We start from the raw sequence: 21,967 nt of genomic DNA, 5'->3' as shown, positions 1-21,967 counted from the left end.
CTTCCACCACTCTGGGCTGCTCCCTGCAAAATCCTCTTTTGCAAGAGAGGCAATTCCAAGGCACATCCACTTTTCCAGAAAGTCCTGTGAGAGGACTTTTAAACTTACCTGGTCCAAAAGCACAAGCATTGAAGGGAGGGCTGTAAGAGGTAATTCTGAAGAAGCCGCAGGAACAAGTGAAAACGGAAGCAGAGTGCAGTGCTGGTGACAGCCTCTAGGGCTGAAGAAAGCCAAGGATAAACGATGTCTGTGTCTGGGAAGACTGATACCTCCACAGCCTGGCAGGGTGGTTATTCTGTACAGACGAGGAAGGCTGGAGCTTCTCCTCGGTGAGAAGAGATAGAGTGTACTTCTGTGAGAGAACAACAAAGACATTAATTGAACACTTATGTTGCAAAACGAGCCTTTAATTGTGCTCTGGGGCAAGCAGGTACATGTTAGAGCATCGCTTTCTCTTTTCCCAACGGTATCACCTCCCCCATCTGAATGCTTGGTTTCAGCCAGGTGCTTACACAGATTCCCTGTCCTGGAAGCCTCCTGCTTGAACTTTGTCAGGACACAGCCTATTAGCAGATAGGCTGATCCCAGATCAAAAGCTGAGCTTGAAGAGAGCATCCTTAAACTTTTGCAGTGTGTACATTTTGGCTGGGCTCTTATCATGGTTACCTCGTGTGATGCTGTGTAGGATCTATTTTCATGTGGCTGGTCCATGTGCCAGGGGTGCTCTTGTCTACAAATCTTTGTTTTCAGTGTAGTTAAACAAAGACCATAATGCATTCTTCCCCAAAGTATGGGCTACCATCAGCAGGCCCTGCAACTTCATTTATCCAAGCAAACTTCTGAGTTTTCATCTCATTTGATACCTCACAGAATGAGATCTCACTTTAAGTGAGTTACAGCTAAAGCAAGGGATGGGAGCTCTGTATTTCAGTTCAGTCCCTTTGGGAATAACAGCAACAAATACAAAAATTGCCCAAGACTCTCTTATGTGGGTGGCAGCAGCCAGTGTCTGCCAAGGAGAGGGCATGGCCTTTGGGAGCAGAGGAGGAATACAGCAGTGACCACCCATCACATTGTGGTCTCTTTAAATCTTCTTCTCCACTTGGCAGCTCCAATTTTTCAGTGTTGCTATAGCAAATCTCCATGGCAATGACCCTAATCAGGGAAGAGGGGATGCAGAAGGGGCGCATGCTCAGAGTGGCTGCTGGAGCCTTGCCTGCTCGCTACAGCTGCTCCAAGGGTCTGGCACACAGGCGAAGAGAAAGATCAGGTACTGGGCAAACTGGTCCTTGGGGTGCATCTCGAGCCCATGGCGTGTCACGGCAGTGGTGTGTGCGAGTGGGTTTGTGTGTGCACAGCGCCTGTGCTTATCATGTCTCATCCACTTCTTTGTGAGGAGCATGCAGGGAGCAAACTGCTGATTTTCACTGCTTCTCCTTGTTCCAGGCAGGGAAGACAGCTTGAATTATTGATGAGAGCAATGGCGCTGCCGTCTGTGTGGAGCGAGATGCGTGTGGGAATCCTGCTCCTCTCGGTGCTCAGCCTGCTCAGCGCGGGGCTCGTGGGGGCTGGCCAGGACTCCGGGAGTGTCATCCCTGCAGAAAGTAGGTACCTGCTGCACCCTGTCCTGCCTGCCCTCCTCCACTGCACCCTCAGCAGCCACACGGGCACTCAGCTCCAGGGGAACTTTGTGTTGCCTGATTAACGAGGCAGTAATGATGAGTTTGTGCCATGTCAGCAAAGCACATGAAAACAACAGTCATAGAAACCGCAAGCAAGCATAGGATTAGTAGGATTAGTAGTTATTTAGGAAAAAAATGCTAACTGCATACTCTAATTTTCATTTGAACTGGTATTCAAGCTCTTTGTTTGTAGGTCTTTTAGATGTGCTTCTTGGAAGTTTCATTTCCAGATTTGCCACAATACATGTGATATCCTTACTAGTCTGAGTATTGTTAGAAGAAATTTCTGTGTATTTCTGCTGGGGCATTGCATCTTGCTTATTTTAGTATATGGTTGGAACAATAGGTCAAGTTCAACTTTCTTGTAACTACTAGAAATCAACACAGGGGGTGTTTACCCAACTAGTGCATTTGTAAAGCATATATAAATTTCTGAAATCCTGCAAACCTGAAAAATAAATAAATATGACAGACTAGCTTGAGCACACCACAGAGCTGGGAGCTCTTGAATTTGGATCACCGTTCTATAAGAGCTTCCTCTGTCATTTTGAGTAAGTCTCTAAACTTTCTCAGCTCCAAAATGAGGCGATAGTTCAAAGTTATTAGGGGACGGAGTCAATGTTCTCACGGTGTTTTGGTGACAGCAAGTGGGAAGTAGCCACTCATTACAAACATAAAATGTCCTCTGGGGAAAAAAAAAGATAATTTAAACCAAAGAAAGATAATTGTTTAAAAACAAATCTCTAGTACTTAGTCATGCTTACTTTGTATCACAGCTATCTTTTTATATGACTACCAAAATATTTAGTACAAGGTCTGGTTTAGTCACTGCATATTATTCTCCATTAATTCCATTACTACTTTTCAAATACATTTATGTGTATTTGTCTCCACAGGACTTAGATGTTGAATTTCCCTCTTTTTCCATTCTCTTCTTTTTTTTATAAGTGCTATGTTTTGGTCTGTTCTAAACCGGACCTCACTGCTATTTTGTGTGTCTGTTTTCTAGACATTCATTAATTCTAAGGAGTTTTGTGATGAGTAGTCCATTTTATCTCCTCAAGAGAAAATCAGGCTTGGAAAATAAATTGTATGTACCCTTTGTGTGTCTTTGTTAGCAGAGGCAAGTCAACACATTTGGGAAAATGTATACAGTGGTTTCTTGTTCTACTTGTGTAGTGAAAACTCCTGTTTGATCTGTAGAACAAAACTCTTGGTTCAGGGTTTCTGACCCAGGTCTCAGAGAATTACAAAATCATAGAAAGGTGGGAAGGGCCATTTAGAGCTCATCTAGTCCAACCCCCTCCAATGGGCAGGGACATCTTCAACTTGATCAGGTTGCTCAGAGTTGAGTTCAACCTCACCTTGAGGTTGAACATTTCCTGGGATGGGGCATCCACCACCTCTCTGGGCAACCGATACCAGTGCCTCACCACTCTCACAGTAAAAAACGTCTTCCTTAACTGATTTAAATTGACCCTCTTTTAGTTTAAAACAATTACCCCATGTCCTATCACAACAGGCCCTGCTAAAAAGTCTGTCCCCTCCTTTTTACAGTATCAAGGAGTGTTTTTACTATCTTTTTACCATCCTCTAGCCAAGCTGTGGAGTCCCTTGAACAGCCTTTGGGGAAGATTCCTTGTCTTACTCCTGCACATGAGAGTGTGGAATGAAGGGCAGGTCAGAGTGTTTCTGTGGCAGTGTTCCTGCAGAGACACATTGCCCCATCCCAAGGAACAGAGACTGCGAGCATTGCTACAAAAGCATAATGCTATTTCTGTCTGAGACCAGGACAAGAGCAAGGCTGTCAGCTAATTGTGAATTGTAAATTGTTTTGGACTGCTGCAGGGCCAGAGATTTAAAGCCGCAAAAAACTCCTGATGCTCCTCATCAGCCACTTGTTGAGAGAGTGCTACATAGCTGCTAAGTGCTCCGGACACTTTCCTTTGCCTGTTAGGGCTCTTCCTGATGGTTAACCTGTGAAACTCTTCCCTTAGGACAGTGGGTGCTAAAAGTTTGCATGAGATTGCAGAACTGATTGGTTAAATTCAAGGGAAAAAAAATTCTAGAAAGGGCTGTTAGATACAGCAGCATTTCTTCTGGCTCAGGAGCTGCCTTAGCATATTCCTGAGACCTGGGAGGGTCTTTGGGAATGCATCCCTCCAGACTTGCCCTGTTCTTCCAAGGCACCCATTGCTGGCCATGAAGGTCTCATCTATAACTGTGCCCAGCGATGCACCCTGGCACAGGGACTTGACTGTACCAGCGACCTGCTAGGATGGACCCTTGCACACTTGTGTCCATGATAGGAGGCCAGTTGTCTATCTGGAAGACAGACTTTTTTTACTGTTCCAGAGATGAGCTGTCCCATGCCAGCTACTCTCAAGGCTTGGGAATGCTCCCAGGCTTGCAATATTCCTCAAGAGATGTAGATCAAGGGAGACTCGACACAGGGTCAGGCACTCACTTTGATGTGATCTAGTACAGACATTCCTGGATCTTTCCCTGCTTGGTGCTCCACTGGCTACTTCTCATCAAGGAGCTGACCCCCGTGGGCACGGACCCATTTAGTGGGCAGTGCCTCTGCAGCACAAGCACACACCTTCCCTACTGCTGGCACTTCAGCCCTTACTGTCGGCCCAGGCAAACTGCTGGTTCGGGGACCCTGGGTGACCCAGAGGGGGGAAGGAGGCTCTAGTATATATAAGGATATAGGATGGGCAGGGACCATACTAAGCGTCCTTCTGTGGGGCAGAGCAGTGTGGTGCTCAATGCTTTTCTCTGTTCCCAGGTGTGCGACGTGGCGCTGGCAGCATGCCTTTAGCAGGAACATTCCCGCATGGACCACACAGTCTCTCTCTCCCACCTGGTGGGAGGAATGTGTCCCTCCTGCAGTATCACGAGCAGGACAGGGGCAGCAATGCTCCGTTCAAGTGTGGGAGGTGCAGGAGTCACAGGAGAGGAGCATGAGAGTGAGTCACAGTTCTCCTTAGCATTGCAGAGAGATCCTGTCCCTTGTGTGGCACTGAGATCTGGCTCAGGGCACTATCCCCTGCTCTCTGCCAGTCACACAGCCAGGCACAGCTTTTTATGAATAATTCTAATTAGCAATGATTAATTGTGTCCTTTATACACAGCACTTAGCATATGCAAAAGACTGTTCAAGTTTGAAGTGGTGCTGCTAATACTTGCAGATTATTTTCTTTAATGTTCTCTGCAATCCACAAAAAAAAAAAAAAAAAAAAAAAAAAAAAAAAAAAAAAAAGATATTTCCCCAACCTCCCATTGCATTTATAGGCTAGATCACCCACTGTGAAAGCTAAAATATAGAATCTGAAGACCAGAAGCTGGTCAGTCTGTTTTCATTAGCCAAGGTGCATGAAATACAAAGAGTAAACACCAAGTTTATGCAAGGGAAAGTAAATTAGACTTACACGGTGCTTCCAGTTCCACCTCCAATTTTTTACCACAAAGAAGCCAAGAAACTTATTTTTTCTCTTCCCCTACTCCTCCCGAAACACACAGACACACACAGTCTTTGTGCTGACAGGACTCATTTAAGGAATTATAGCTGACTCTTGGTAATTCTCATTATGTTAATCCACAGACCTGCTAAGTCTCCCTATGAATGATAGTCTGTTTCCAGCTGTCAGCAAGGAATTAATAGCACTCTGCAATACTTTGCTATGATGTGACTTAAGGTTTAGTTTCATGACTGCTTTAAGCCAATGTAAGCCTGCGCTGCCTCTGCCCTTCTCCTCTCCATAAGCTGTCCTCCTCTCCTTGCACTATTTCTTGTCCTGGCCCCAGAACCTGGGCATTCAGGATTTGATCTGCAGGGAAAAAATCAGCAATCCAGCTGATGGAGGAGCTGCATTGCCACTCCTGCTGTGAGTGGAAGTGTGAGATGCCATAGCCAAGGACAGAAAGCACAGTGGGATTGCTCCTAGTGGCAACAGCACATATTTAGTTTGTCAAAACAGATGATTAGACATATTTATGTTGGGGAAATGTCCATGGGCACCTTGCTGAAAATATTGTGGGCATGAGGAGAGATCAAATCCACCTAGATAGGCCAGCTTAGCAGCTCAGCTCTTCATTCTGAAAAGCAGACCAAGGCAGGGAGTGGTGGAGAACATCAAAGTCATAAGGGGGACAAAGCTGGTGATTATTTAATAACCATCTCATCCACTGCAAAAGTTAGAGGCAGGAAATGAAAGCAGCAGATGTCAACTTCAGAGCAGACAGGAATGGTATTTTGTTCACTCAGTGAATAGCTGAGCTGTGGAACTCATTGCCACAGGATGTTGCAGATGGCAAAAGTTTACATGGATTCAGGAAGCAACGATGCAAATTAATGTGAGAAAAATTCATGGAAGGCTTATCAGATGTAGAAATACCAGCCAGACACAGGATATCCTCCAGCCTCTTGGTAGGCTGGAAGAACATTGCTAGACACTTATTCTGACATCTTCCTTAAGTATCTGCTATTGGCTACTGGCTCCCAGCAGGCAGGGATGCTGACCTGACCTGGAGACAGCAGTGCCTGGAGAAGGACCCTCCACCGCGGAGCACAGCCCAAGAAACAGCCTTGAAGAGTGAATATCCTGTCATGTGGTGAAACTGGCTGCATCTGCACTCTGACTTTAGAGGGCAGTGCCGTGCTAGGAGCTTTGCGGGTGCTGATTCAGGGCACACAGAGCTGCGCAGGCAGGTCCTCTGTGCCACCACTCTTCTCTTGCAGGAGCTGCTTTGACACCAGGGCAGCTGCTTTCCCAGGGCTAGCAGAAGTAAAATAACCACTTGGCATGGTTGTGCCATTCCACTAGTACCTCCCTGTCCACACAGGCGCACTTGGCTGTCATAAATACCAGTGAATGATCTCACACAGCCCTTCCATCATAGCTTTCACAAAGGCCTGGGAAGACTTCCTGGGTGACAGGCAGTGACAGTTTATGGAATTCATGGCTCTCCTCAAATGTGCTTTCTCCCCACTGCAGAAGCAGGAGACATTCATTTATCACCTGAAGGGGTTTTTTTCCTCCTTCAGATTCTGATTTTGAGAGCACTTTGGTGCTTGTCAGCACCTCAGGGCATGCAGCACCTCCCCGAGGTGGAGCCAGGGCAGAGTGTTTCTGAGCAGACCAGAGTGAGGGGAGGGAGCAGGGCATGACACCAAGTGAATGATGGATTTGCTGACAGCAGTCTGAGCATGTAGGTTCTTTTTAAGGGCTCTGTTTCATGATCTGAAGTAGAAACAATTCAATTACTGAAATACTGAAAGCAGGAGGGGGTTGAGTGTCTTTAAAGTGTGCTCAAAACCATCCTGTCACTACTCGTGTGCCTGGAGAGGCAGAGTCTTTGTAAGCAATGCTGTTCTGATAGAGGTGGGGACTTTGCATCTCCTCACAACTTGGGAATTAAATCCCTAGCTTGATCCCCAGGTCTCCCTGAGATGTCAGCTGCATGAAGGGGAGATGGAGAAGGGTGGGTGGGAGAGAAATACCTCCTAAACACATCCTGCATAGAGGACTGACAAGCACTCTGGTTGCTCCCTTCCTTCAGGTACAACCCAGAAGGCAGTGTTGGCAGCAGGGTGCCAGGCACAGATGGGTGCTGCAGTGCTGCTCAGCAGGTCCTGGCTCCAGACAGCTCCCCAGCCATCTCAGCAGCAGCTTTGCACCCTCTTTGCTTGGGTAGAGCAGCACAAGTGGCTGCATGTGGACAAGGCTTTCGGCACTTCCCCCAACATGGGGGCTCTGTGATCAGTCTGAAATATCCTCTTTCCCCATTCCCCCTGCATCTCTTCCAGTATCTGCAATTTCTTCTTCTGAAAACTCACACTTCATTAACTTCGAATAGGCAGAGATTGGTGCAGGGTGAATCTTGGCAGAGCAGAAATGCCCAGGTTCAGAAGTGAGCCATTCCAGTTATTGTCAAGTCCCCTCCTCCTCCACTTCTCTGCCTTTTCTCTGCCCTGCCCCTCTGTGCACACACACTGGCAGCAGCTGCAGAGCCAGTGGGATGCTTTGCATTCCTGGCAGAGAAAAAATACAGCAGCAGGTGAAAGGAAGCAAATACAGATCTGGCACTGTCCCTTGCCAAGCTGCTCTGTAAGAGCTCCTGTAAAAACAGACCTGCCTGTCTGGTTCCTGAACCACTGCAAACTGCTATTTTCAGCGTATCTGTTGAGAATTAACCCATGTCTGAGGAGGGGTAAGGATTTCAGTTTTAAGGGGAGAGGCTGGGGGCTGAAGCAGCAGGCAGAGTCAGGTCTGGGCCATGTTCAGAAAAGCACACACAGCAAAGTACTCTTTGTGGTTTTTGCTGATCCTCTCACACTGGCACAAAGATAGATACAGGCAGCCCGAATTTTGCACACATGCAGGTGTGGGTGCCTGGTAAAATGGAGTTTCCCCTGGCAAGGTCTCTGAGTATTCCTCCTCTGTACTGCTGAACTCCAAATTTCCTGCTGTGACAGTGATGTCTTCTGCCTCTCTCCCCAGGCCGTCCCTGTGTTGACTGCCATGCGTTCGAGTTCATGCAGAGGGCGTTGCAGGATCTAAAGAAGACGGCGTATAACCTCGACACGCGGGTATGTGTTTCTGTAGGAATGCTTTCCCTTAGCCTTTATCTCCCAGCGGCTTGGTTTGCCTGTCTGGGTACAGCAGACGTGACATCTCTGCTGACTCACTCCCATCTCAGCAAATAGGTTTATACCAAGCACGGATTATTTTTCACAGTCTGCAGAGGTCCATTAATGGTCATCCAGTCTGACTTCTTGCATAACAGCCTAAGGAATTATCTCAGACAGTCCCTGCACCAAACAGAGAAGGAAAGAAGATGTAGGAAGCAGTGGAAAATAAGAAAGTTGACTTACCCTCTGCCTCACAGCGTTGCTTCCAAGCTGTGGACTGACTATTCACTGGGCAGGAGCAGAAATGAGCAGGAGAGCGAGAAGGTGGCGGGCAAGGCTGGCAGAGGAAAGGGTAGCACACACATAACACTCCTTGCTCATGGATTGATACTCCGTGAAAAAGGGGGAAGCACAATTTTTCGGGCGTTTATCACAGCACACAGGGAATTCTGCCACTTCACATGCCGGTCTGCAGAGGTCTCAGTGAACAAAATGAGGGCATGTTAAATGCCTTGATTTTAGCAACTCATATATGCATGGATTCATAAATATGTGCAAACTGACTGGGGTAGGATTTACCACAGTGGTTCTGGGGCTGTCTGAAGTTTGCAAGAGGCAGGAGGTCTCTTCCGTAATAAAGCCCCTCCAGGCATGTCTTGTCCTACCTCTCCTCCCTTTGAGCAGGGCCATCTCTCTTGGCAGGTGAGAAGGGCTCCTTGCTCCTCTACAGTCACACTCAGCTCAAATTGTCATTCACAGCAAAGCCAACTAAAGGGATAGAAATGAATTATGTGTCTCAAACAGTAACACAGAAACGGTAGCTTTGCCTTTGGTTTCCTGTGACCTTGGGCAGCCATGTCAAGCCCTACACAATAAATTTGGAGTCACTTCAGCTTTCTTGATCTATCAATAGCAAACTGAGTAGGACAAAGTTCCCAGTGTGGGTTACATTCCAAAAATTTCCCATGCACTGGAGTAATAATAAATAATTCTTAAGTGGTAAAGTGTCAGTAGAGAGGGCTTTACCTCCAGCAGCTGTGCTGGGCTCTTCTGGTGCATAGCAGATTTCCACCTGTTTGGATTAGGTTCAGCTGAAATGTTTTGTACCTACACATGACATGTCAAGGCCAGGTGCAATTGCAGCTGTGCTGGCTCTTATACTGCCAACAGGCTTTATGTGGGAAGTTAAAGATTTTTTTGAATGTAATAGAGGCAGCACAATTCTTTAATCCCACATGCAGAGATACTCAGATGTATCTGTGATGTCTATTCTATCTGGAGAGTGGCTGAGAATGCAGCCCATCAGAGAGTAGCACTGTCTTGGAAGAGGTGAGGCAGAATATAAAGGGAGAGGCTGGTCCCAGGGTGTCACAAGATGAATTTCTGTATCTGTGAGGACCTGGATGGGCCTGACATGCCAAGAGACTGGCTGAGACAGTGTTACAGAGCAAGGGGCATAGGAACAGTGCATCACAAAAACAAACAGAACCCATTGTTCGTAAGATCACCCACCCTTATACAACTGAGTTTACTACCACTAGTAAATAAAGGCTGTATTACCTTTTCCAGCATTGGATGAAGACTCCAATGGGCTTTCTATCAGAGATGCTTTGATGAAACACAAATTATTGAATGATGCAGAGATACCAAAGTGAAATACAACAGCCAAGGCCCTACAGATGGTACCCTGTGGCCTTCTATACTCTGAAAGGCAGGGCTTCCATATCCTTACTCCACTGCTGGTGCTTGGCTTGTGCTGACCAACTATCATTTCTCAAGTTTTACACACAAATAACTTCATTGAATAACTCCTGAGTCTTGGAAATTGTTGCTACAAGGGCAAGCCCCATGCAGGACTGCTCCTGCATATCAGGAACTTTCTAAGCCAATGCCATCAAGGCCACAATTAATTTTTTAACTGATACTTCTCTTTCACAGTCTTTCAATTTGCAATTGAGTGCTCCCAGAGCTGCTTTTCCTGCCTGTAAATAGTTCTGAGTGACGCCCAGGCAGAGTTTGTGGTAGCAGTGACAGCTTGTTGGCATTACTGTGAAATCCAATAAGCCTGTTTGATGTTAAGATGATTCTATGATTTCTCCTGGGCTCCCAACAATGGGAGCATTCACTCATCCAAGATTTCAATGTGCGAGCAGGGAGCAGTGTTTAACAGCGCCTGCCATTGCGCTAAGCTGATAAGTGAAAGCAGGCAAGGAATGTGAACAAGTCCTCTTTAAGGCAAAGGTGGATGTCAAAAGTTCAAGTTGAAGAGGATATAGGGCTGTGGAGGGGAGCAAAAGCTGTTCTGAAACAGCCTGTCCTGCACAAACTTGCAGTCTGAGAACATGAAATGAATGAGAGTGGGTACAGCTGGGGAACAGACGTACTGCTGCCCAAGCAAGGCAGGAGTGGAGCAGGACCCATACAGGAGTGCCCAGCTACTCCTTTGGAAACTGTCTTTGTTAATTAGCCCTTTGTTGTGTCTAATTTGTCAGAAGGCATCAGGTCAGAGGAACACCAGCAGGCTGAAGACCTTGTTGTTTCACAGGTCTTTGAGATAATTTCTTAACAAGGGGGTTTTAACCTTTAATGAGTTTTTGCAGTGCAGATGGGAAACCCAGGCACAGTGAATTTAAGTCCACTAAATTCTTTTTTTCTCCCCTCAAGAAACTCTTCAAAGCCAGTCTGCAAACTGCTCGAGGGACCGCAGACCGCAGGGTGGAAACCACAAGATATACTCAGGAAGAAGTTTCTCTTCAGTCACAATTGCATTTGCTGGTGTGAATTCCTTGCAGCAACAATTTTGAGTCTCACAAGAAATTGGCTTCTGAAATGATGGTGCCATTCAAAAGATTCAGCCTTTGTTTCTCAAAAAATGTGACAAAAGAACTCACAAAATACTTAAGTTTTTTGTTCACAATTAAATAAATGATACTCGAGTATCTTTAAAGATCTAAAATTATTTTTTTCCCACTGTATACAGAGAAAAAAAGCTTGGAAATGCTTTTCCACTAAGGAGCTCCAAATATAACAGCAACTAATTTTAAATGATCTATATTGAGAATGGTGTTTAAGCTTTTGCTTGAGTACTGGTAATAAAGCAACTGTCAGTAAATTAACTCAGGTTGAAATAGGAACCATACACTCAGACCTAGATCTGCCCTGAAAGATTATGAGTTTCAGACAACAGGGTTAAACTGACAGCTGGATTCAACTCAGAGTTATTCTAGAGAAACAGCAGTGTAACTGGGAGCACAACTGGCTCCTCAGCACTTGCTATCTGGTGCAATTAAATTATACAGTACTGAAGGCATCGTCAACAGGAAGCCATCAATCACCACGAAGGAATTAAGAGCAATGCAGTTGAAAGTGGAATTTGTCGCAGTGCTTATAAAGGACACTTTAATAATTTTGACAGCTTACTCCCTAGAAGTTAACTGTGAAAATGAAAACATTCAAACTATAAAAATACTCTCCCTGCATCTTGGTTCTGAATATACTCATTTCATCACTTTTTCTGGATGAAAACCAGCACTAATAACTATGATTTTTCACTCAGCAGAGCACCTTGGCTACAGCTGTGCAGAGGGATTAGATCTAATCAATTATATACTCTTTTAAAGTGATATATTCAGTTCTTTGATTTCATAGTTGTTGGTTTTTTTTTTTTTTCTTCAGACAGAAACCCTCCTCCTGAGAGCAGAAAAGAGAGGCCTGTGTGATTGCTTTCGTGCAATACACTGAAATGAGCGCCGGGATTTGGCCAATGGACATTTATTCATTTTAAAAATGCTGTTCAGTAAATTACAGGAAGATACAGAGTGCAAGTTGTGCCCCACCATAAGGAAAAGCATTTTTATCAGAACAGGTATAGCTCAGTTAGATTATTTTTGCTTTGTTGTGGTTTATCATTACTCTATGTGATATTGCATCTGCTGAAATGTCAACAGAAGAAACAGTGACAAAGTCATGCTTACAGGTTTTATGCAAGGATAGCATCCTGCTTTTTTGGTATTTCAAAATTTTGGTATTTTTAAAAATTGTCCTTGGACTCTCAGGCCAACCTCTTGGCTTATGTGAATTGCCATAGATCTGTGAAATTCAGTGGAGTCAAAATTTTTAATGTATTTATAGAAGAATAATATGAAAAGGAAGATACTTTGCCATGATGCATAGATAAACATTTACAAACAAGCAGACTTGGCTCTATTAGAAATTAATAGTTATCACTGACTGCTTGGCAGTCCAGGGAAGGGATTTGTTACCAATTGTATCAATAGTCCACTGCACAGCAAACACAGTAATCTGTCTCACAATTTTCATTTCTTCAAAGCCACACAGTAGCTGTGATCTTTTTGGAGAGATTTATTAAGTATCTAATGTGATCAGTAACATTTTTAATCACTTGAATACTGCCTGGCAGTTGAACTGATTGCATCTGCCAAAATCTTCTGGAGAAGTGTCTTTCATTAAGCAAATCACATGCTGGATTGAACCACTCAAACTGGCCTCTACAGAGAGTTTTGGCAGAGAGCCTACACAACGCCTGCCTGCCCAGGAGTCTCTTGTAAACTGTATTTTGGGAAATACTTAAATTCTACCAGAATGGTCCTTAGCTCTTGCATGGACTCTGCACTCCATCAGGGTGGGTTACAGTGCTGATGTTATTCGCATTCCTGCTGCAGTCAGTGTGAGACAAGAGAGAGCAAAACAATTTAAGCAGTGTAGTAGTAGACAGCAAGATTATGCCTTGTTAATTTTTAAAAGAGAATAGCAAATCGTTTCTCATTGTTTACCTTTTTTTTCATTTATTTTGGGAAGGAGAACAGAAAATGGCCCCAGTGGAAAGTTCCTGTTCGTAAGAATAGATTTTTCATTGGGCTTAAAACATCATCCCCAAAGTAGACATTTGTGTATCAGCTTGAGCATCTATGTACAGGCTAGAAACTTTTGTACAAACAAGAGTATTGGAGCAGGACCAACAACAGTGGTTTTCGAAGTCATTTTACTAATTCTTATTAATATGTCTGTCTTTCCATAAGTGGCTGATGTTTATGATATTTTGCTCTCAGCCTGCTCAGTAAGTTAGGATCAAAGCTATCTGTGTGTTTCCAAACTGCTTCTCTCCCATTTTGTCTACAACATCAGGCACAGAGAAATAGGGACCTGTGACCCACTGCCAACTCATTATTTTGTGTGCAGTCATACTCAGTAACACAAAGGAGTGTGTGTTGCCATATATTTTGCCAAAGTTGTTTGAAAGGTGTGTGGTTCTCAGCAAGGAAAAGCTTCCTTGCACCTGCATGTCAAATAAAAAATTTGCTTTGTCCTTTGTAGTATTCCAGCAAACCCCTTTATAGGTCATTGGGACCTGTTTTGTGTACGAGAGAAGCAGCATGACACAGCAACAGCTCCTTCCTGGTAGCATCACACTGCACTGTGGCACCGGTCAATAGAGCAATAGAGGTTTTCCTCATAGACCAAATTTTATCAAAGAAAGCAGTGGGATTAACACAGCTTCCTTGCAAAATACCAGCCTTTGGCTACTTTATCCTCACTTAGATTTGGACCAAAATAATGCACAGCTTTCAAGCCAGCTTTTTGCAGGAGATGGAGTCCCAGCACTGAACCTGTGAATTTTCCAGCACAGCTTCCCTTTTCAGGGGGCAGCATGTCTATGGTTTGGTATTACTACTGTGCATGCTTATTCTGCTGGTACCCTAAAGAATCTTGCAAATTCCTGTTACAAGAACTGAAATTATTTTGTTTTGTTCATGGTTTTATTTAGAAAAATCGTTGCTCACAGTTGAGTTTTGATATACACAGCTTGTTACGATAAAAGGTGGAATGAATGACAAGTGGATGTTGTCTGACTCCCAAAGGGATCAGAGTGACACTGCAACTTTATGGCTGTAAGAGAGTAATTATTCTGTACTTCTCTTTGTCTATAATACAACACAATAAAAGGGCAAGATGCATTATAGTATTTGGTGTGCTTTGTTATTGATTTGACAAAATGATGATGCTTATGCATTAATTTACATCTGGTCTTTAATTAGGTGGAAAATCCTCAGAGAAAAAAAAGCTATTTTTAATACAAAAATAAAAAGACCTTGCATTTGGGCTACATTTATTAATATATTCTTATTTGCTGAAGTATAAAATCAAACTCACTCTTTCAAATAAAGGTACAGTGATGATTTTGTGAGCTTTTTTCAGGATCCCTTACTCTGTACTAGGTGGTTTTGATAAAGTTCCTTATAATTGCAGGATAGCATGAAGAAAAAAATGGAGCTAGATAGTTTTAATTTATTTTTGGTCAGGAGGTTAATTTAAATTCAGAACCTCTTGAGTCTCTACTTACTAGAAGAAACTATGTATTTTGCAGAAGGATTTAATTGCAGGAGCCTTTAAAGCAGAATGTTTTTTCTCCCACCCAACACTTCCTGTACTTTTTTTGCTGCAGAGCCAAGGCAGTTCTCGTGACCTTTTGAAACCAAACTGTGTCTTCTCTTCTCTTGGTGCAGTGCTGCTGCTGATAGCCCTGGGCACGCAGCATTTGTACACAGGATGGAATGCAGGTGATAGCCCGTAAAATGCACAGCCAAGTCCTCCCTGGAAGAGAAGTGGTATAATCATGTTAGTGTGGTGGTGTCTCTAGGTAGGCAAGGTGACAGAGAAATCCTGGTAATGATCCCCACATCTCCAGAGCTTCTCATACCTGAGCCAGTGCCTTCGTTGGGTGTAGTTCTGTGTGTATTCTAAGTCAGTAGTTTTGAGCTGAGTCTCAGAACAATTCTCTGAAGACATGTCTGGATTTCATTCTGAAAACGGAAACACAGCTTACCTTGCTTGTAATGTAGAATCCTGTTAGGTAACATCAAAGCTCAGTAGTATTATTGCTAGCTGAATCAGCTGGTGAATGGACTCTGTGGAATATTCCGAAAATCCTGTGGAATACCCTGTCCAGATGGAAACCTCATACTTAGAAGCCAGTTATGTCTCTGTACCCAGAACTAGTCTGTAGGTACCTCCTGGGGTATCTGAGCATCTGATATACATTCTCCATTTTCAGAGAAATAAAGTGTGGAAGTAGTTCCTTTAAGAGTGACCATGTGGTTTCTGTACCTTCTTCTGCACCTGTCCCAGACTGGAACCCAAAGACAAGAGCTCCTCCTCTAGCAGTGGGACTCATGGTTTGCACAGATCTCACCCTGATGAGACAAAGCACTTGCTGAGCTGAAGGAGGCTAACAGGAATCCCACCTTAGTTCAAAGGTAATTTAAAAGCAGAAAGGCTCTGAGGCTGCGGAGCCTTTGGTGAGGCAGAGAAGAATAAAAGATGTTTTCTCTTTGGAACTGGCACAAGGCAGGAAATTTGCCCTTGCCTCTCTTGGCCTGCAGATATAGACCCCCTTACCTAAAACAATGTTCTGCTCAGTCCTTCCCTGGTGAGGACTCAGTGTGTGAGAGAAAAAGGGAGCAAGTGTGGAGGGGAAAAGACACCTGCCCTCTGCAGCCTGGCTGAGTTCTGGGCAAATCAGGGCTCCTGACAGAGAAACCAGAGCTGCAGCCTCCCAGGGATTTATGTGCTGACCGTGGTAAGCAGGGGCTGCAACCACTCTGGCTGAGGGCAGTGCTGCAGACAAAGCATCACAGCAGTGTCAGAGGCAGGATTTGAAAAGGGGAGCTCAGAGATGTTGTGTGCACTGGTGCAAAAGAAGGGATCATTCTCCACACTCTCATCAATCATGGCATGAGAAATTTCCAAACTTTCCAGAACCTGCTTTTGAGAGCTGTGCAATGAAATGAAGATGGAAGAGGTAGTTGTGAATACTCCCTGTGTTCCTCAGCTGAAGTTGTGCAGAAGATGGGAAGTCTCAGGGAGGCTGTGTGCTGTGCTTGTTCCCAAAGAAATTATGGAAGAGATAGAAGCATCTTTTGCAGACTGGTACTTGCTGATTTAAAGATTAAGGGGAAATTATTTTGCAGGTGCTTTTACCATCTAAGGAGAAAGGCAACACTCATTTAAAGAGTGTTCTTGGCAGCAAACATTAAATAGAGGTGGAAAACTAATATCAATTGCAAATATGCATATATGTGTGTATAATACATATAAATTATTTAGCCTCACTTTTGCTGTATTAAACATTTTGAATAAATAATTCCTGGCTGCAATGGATAAAGTAGATGGGTCTGTTAAACTTCTGAAAAGTCACTGTGGTTTTCCTGTGTCTGATTCTGGCTCTGCCTTGAACTGGCCTTGGGGGTCTGTTCAGAACATGCATCTCCACATAAGCCGAGGAAGGAATTTATTTCCCCCCATATGCTCATGATAATTTGCTGACTGCTGAAGAAGGATCCCACAATGGAGGGGCCTTTGGTTCAATGTGGACAAGCTTCTGTGCTCTTGTTGTGTTTTCTATGTATGTGGCTAGAAACAAATTGAAGTTATTAACTTGCTGAGCTCCAGAGGGAAGGAATGAAAAACACCAGGAGGCTCTTAGAAAATCACTTAATCATTCTCATGATTCTTGAGGAGACTGAAGCACATGGTAGACTTTGCAGGAGTCCACTTGCCTCACACCTGTGTCTCTTGCTCCATCCCCAAGCTGGGTGGCAAAGGGGAGACAACTGGATCCTTGAATCACGTCATTCCAGTTGGCCATTGAGCTCAAAGATGTTGGGGAGGAAAAGCAAAAGCAGAAGGCCCAGCGGCAGCGCAAAGCAGCCACCCATGATGGAGCTTTATACACTGAGGAGCCCCAGGTATCTGCTTGCCCTGTCTGTGTCCCTAGCAGATAAAAAAGGATTAACAATGATGGCATTCATGAATGTCCATTATTAAATCTCCACTTCACTCATCATTACATTTTCCATGCAATGGCTCCTTGCAGAGAACTCTCCAGTAAATGATGGACCATTTGTTCAGCATGGCTTGTCTCAATGCATTCTTTGGACTCCATATCATGGCTCTGTTCATGCTGAAATCATCACAGCTGTTCTCTCAGCACTGTGGCCCAAAGTCTACCCTCATATGCCTGCATGGGAATCTCCATGATCTCACTGAAAACCACGTGAGGTGACCCAGGCCTGTTTCACAGGAGCACAGTGCTTTGTTTCCTCTGTGTAAAACAGCTGCCTTTCAGATCTCCTACAGTTCCCTTACAGTGTTGCAAAAGGTTTTCCTGGCCAGAGCAATGCTTCTGTGCCCTATCCCTAGAAATACAGAACAGGGGGCCAAGGGCTAAAGGAATCTGATCTATAAATTTTGTTTCTCAGGCTGATAATGAGCTCAAGATTATATATTATCCATGTTTTTTCTAACTGTTGGTACACCAACCTGCTTTTACCAGTTTGTACATTATAGATGAGGACAGAATGACACATCTCAAGGGGACAGATTCTCTTTACATCAGATTTCATTCCATATAAATAAATGAAAAAGGAGAGGTAAAACTATGGATCTACAATTTTTTTGCCCCACAGAAACACAGTAATGATAACAAGTCCATCTTCCCTGATGTTTAATTCCTTTTCTTTTTAATTGCTTAAGAAACTGTGCCTGTACCTTACTACTCAAGGTGTGTGTGGGAGTTGAATGTACAGCAGACTGTAAGGCATGTAAAGCTCATCAGTAGCAGTTTAGTACGAGCCTGGAGAGGGATGTGGAAACCAAGAATTCTTGAGCTGTGATACATCTTTGCCACTAGAGTGCTTTGAGGTACTGCCCATGTTTCTTTTGCTGTCTCTGGCCTCCAAATTCATCAAAAGAGAAATATTCTTTTCATAATAAGAACGCAAGCCACTGTGCCTCACTTGTAGACGTATTAAAGGCAAACATTATTTATGTATGAAAATAGCAAATTCTTCAAGTTACAATTATTTTAAGGTGAAATCAGTAGACATCAATTGCCATGTATGACTTCTAGCATTAGAGATACAAAGAATTATTGTCTGTCTAACTATTGGCTGTTTAGCTAACACTTGGATAATTTATACAGGAAATAAAGAGATAAGTGTTATACATTTAAGCCATTTATCTAATCACCGACTTTCCTACTTGGAATCTAATGAAAAACTTTATGTCAAATTTTGGTCCATATTTCTAAAGGCTCTTCCTGAGCTGTGCTTTTTATATTTCCTTCCCCCAAACAACCACATCAGTAAGTTTCAATACCAAGATGTGCAACAGCAAGGAAATACCAAGGTTATTTTATGAACATTCACAAAGGAAGACAAAGGAGAAAGTTATAAATTTCTGTTCAGAGACTTGAGGTAAGATGTGATGTGCAAGGCCCAACATAATGTGACCTTCTCTCTCTAAATAGACTGCTCTATATTGCCTGCAAAAGAAAAGTAGTCCATGCCCAATAATGTATTGAACATTGTGATTTTGAATTTGTGAAGCAGTTCTGAAGAATGGATTGTAAGGACTGCAGAATACTTCATTGCTGTGCCAAAAAAAATACACAACAAAAGCCAAGGAGAAGTGGCAAAATTTAAAAGCTTCCTTGCAAATAATGAACTATTTCCTGTACAAACAGTTATATAACAGAAGCAAACAACTTCATTGTGATGTAGTTTGAGTTGGATCTGGATATAAATGAATTCCCTCATTGGATTTAATAAGTGTTGGACCTTGGTCAGGTCTCCAACAACAAGTGCAAAGATGCAACACTCGAGGAAAAAAACCCAAACAAACAAGAAGCAGAATTTTGGGAAGACAAATATGATAAACTTGGGAAAATGCATTTAACTGCTTTCCTTTTGACATGAGGTCTGATTTACACCATGTCCCTTTAATTGCACATGGCATACAAGCAAGTTTTTTGTATTGCCTCCTCAAGGTCAGTGCTGTGAGCAGAAAGAAGCTTTGGACTAAGTTTATTAGAACAGATCTCCTGTTGAGTCACGAGGTGCAGAAAGGACCCCCTGTCCTTCTAAACTCCTTCTCAGACAGGAGTCTGGAATCCTAGTCCCAGACTTAGTCAAAGGGTTTTATAGATGCAATTGCATCTTTGTACAACTTTGTTCCATGGGATTAATGATGGCAATCCAAACATGTTTATATTTATAAGATTAAGTATTTATGTTATTGATGATTCTAATGATAATCATTAGAATAAAAGACCCAAATCAGAATTACTTATTGCACAATGTAGTTACAGCTACTAGTATAGTACACTATTTTCTGAGGCAATATTGAAGCAATGATACTGAAGACAGTAAAATAATTATGAAGGACAGACTGGATGTTTCTCACCCATATGAACAACTGTGTGAAAATCTCTTTCACTTGGCCTCAGGGAGCATCCCCACTAATGGGAGAGTCTCAAAAATGATCTTAGAAAAGGTTTGTTAGAAGTCCCTGCCATTAAAAAGTGGGATTTTATAGTATAAAATTATTGACTCTCAGTCAGATGTTTCTGTGCCAACTGTGTCAGCTCAGCGGCCTTTAGCTTAGCAGCTTTGGATAACTTATCAGTACTATCACTTGCTGGTTCCTTTCTCAGTAATTTTTCTGCTACCTCCTCACTGGTGCCAGTTTCTGTCAGGAAACATTGTTCTTCACATCCTCAGAATGTTTAACTTTGGGATTGATGGGTCAGGCTGCTCTCGGTGCTCTTCAACACCAAAAGCAGTTTGATGTCCCATCATTCTCTACCCACCACTAGTAATTTTTGCAAATAGGGTAAAGTTCCAGCTGTTTTAACCCCACTTAGAGCAACCTGCTGTAACCAGTTGCCGTTTAGACCTGCAGTTGATTCATTTAAGGTCACTTGATAGCTCACGTACATCAGGACAGGAACTTTATAATCAAATTCAGTCTGCAATTAGCCAGTGTGACGTTTTGTGCTGAGACTGGCACACAGTTGGTCGTTTGTATGCCCATGTACTCCTGCCAGTCACTGTCAGCATGGGGAAATCCAGCCCCTTCTGCTGGGGTCGCTGACTGGCTCTGTGGGAAACAGCCCTCCTGGCAAACTGTTCTGGCACACGGAGCCTGGGAGGGTGAGCCATTTCCCTGGACTTGTCACTTCCCTGGGTGTTCAGCTGTGCCTGGGGCCTAGAACTGCCCTTGGGCCCATCCTTCCTAAAGAGAAAGGTACAGAAACACCTCTGCCTTTCTGCTGGGTCTGTGAGCCAAGTGTTGATGGGGAAAAAGGTTTGTATTCTGTAGGAATGGAGACCCCGAATTTAGTTTTGCCTGAGGTATTTGGGCTTGGCCCCTTAGGAAGGGTGTTCCCCTGCCCTGAACTGGCTTCCCGCAGCCTTTGATAAAACCCCAGCCTTGTAAGGTCTGACATTCATGGCTCAAAGCCACCCCTTCACCTTGAGACAGCCTTACTGCAGGATTTGGGATGATCCCAGCATAACCCTGGTGTATTGCTTGTTTGCAAGGAAGGGGCAGATCTGAAATGCAGTTTGTTACTGTGTTACTTCAGTACCGCCACTGTGATGAAATTACATGGGAACCACAGTGGGAAAGCCTCAAGGTTAGTCACAGAATCTGCCAGGTTATTTGTGCTGACAAATCCAGCAGTCCAGAAGAAGATGGGATTTATACAAAAAGCACAAGATGAAATTAATACATCCAAATTGGTTCTCTTAATTTTGTGCCAATTTTCATGCTTTAAGTCATGCTAGCTGGAAATTACAGCAGGAAATAGTGCAGAAATTGTATTAAATCTGAAAATCCAATAACTCCAGAGAGCTGAGGTTTTTAATGAGTCGTCTTTGGTTGTTTCAGTAGACAAAACATGAAGAGCCCTGCTGCAAAGACCCCAGCAGCCTGTAGTCAAAGACCTCCATCAACTTCCTCGGCATTCAGCTACTGATGAATTTACTCTGGTGAATCAAAGGTTGCTTCTACATCACTCCATTCATTACATTTTGATGTAGATTTGGGCGAGTTTGATGTGGCTCATTAAGCAAATCAGATACTGGGCTCACATATCCAGATGGCTTCTCAAATGCTTCCCAAGAAAGTGACTGCAGAGCTCAAGGGACCTAGGTGTGCTCTCAGAATCAAATTAATTTTGAGATGCTTTGCAAAGTTTTGCTTGGAAAGCAAGGCAGGAGAGCTGTGCAAGGATCCCTACAGATGACCAGAGGGACAGAGGCTGGGTGGATGAACTGGCTGAAGCTGTGAGACAAGATACAATGCTCCAGATCTAATGCTCTAGAGGTTCTTCTTGTACCAACTCTCTCAGCTCTGCACGTCCCAGGAATAGATATGTGCCACCAGAGTACAAACAATAAATCTTGCGAGGTGCTACAATAGCAGCTTGTTTAAAACAACATACATCCATGCTTAACAGCTTTGCAGAATTGGATCTTGAGGGCTCAGCATGCTTGGGGATTCATTGCTAAGTGAGTTTTGCTCTCTATTCGATGGAGCCATTATTCAAGCCATGACAGTATTTTCCATTATGTATCCATGTCTTTGGAGCTGCTGAGAAAAGATCTGCTCCAGATGGAAATGTAGCCTGCAAACTACCCAAATGCTATTTTTGGAAACAGCATTTCCAGAACAATTGTTTGGGACTTTACAATAGGCCCTGCTGAAAAGGGGATAATCTGGCTGGGAAAGGTTGAAGGAAACAGAAGGGCTCCAGCCCATTCCTTGAGGACGATTATTTCAAAAA

The 21,967-nt window shown here is 43.7% G+C and overlaps 1 protein-coding gene across 1 annotated transcript; it reads left to right on the top strand.

The window, feature by feature from the left end:
• Positions 1-1,143: 1,143 nt before the first annotated feature.
• On the top strand, positions 1,144-12,060 carry NICOL1 (NELL2 interacting cell ontogeny regulator 1; the record flags this gene model as incomplete). The annotated part of the gene is given in 5 exon segments (XM_082282430.1): positions 1,144-1,177; positions 1,180-1,270; positions 1,447-1,604; positions 8,189-8,277; positions 11,995-12,060. Coding segments are annotated over 5 exon segments (438 nt in total).
• Between the last annotated feature and the right edge of the window lie 9,907 nt (positions 12,061-21,967).

The sequence above is a fragment of the Coloeus monedula genome (genome assembly GCF_965178545.1).
Source record: "Coloeus monedula genome assembly, chromosome: 5".
Lineage (NCBI taxonomy): Eukaryota > Metazoa > Chordata > Aves > Passeriformes > Corvidae > Coloeus > Coloeus monedula.
Note: the sequence above shows the minus strand (reverse complement) of the source record. Positions and strands in the feature narration are given on the sequence as shown.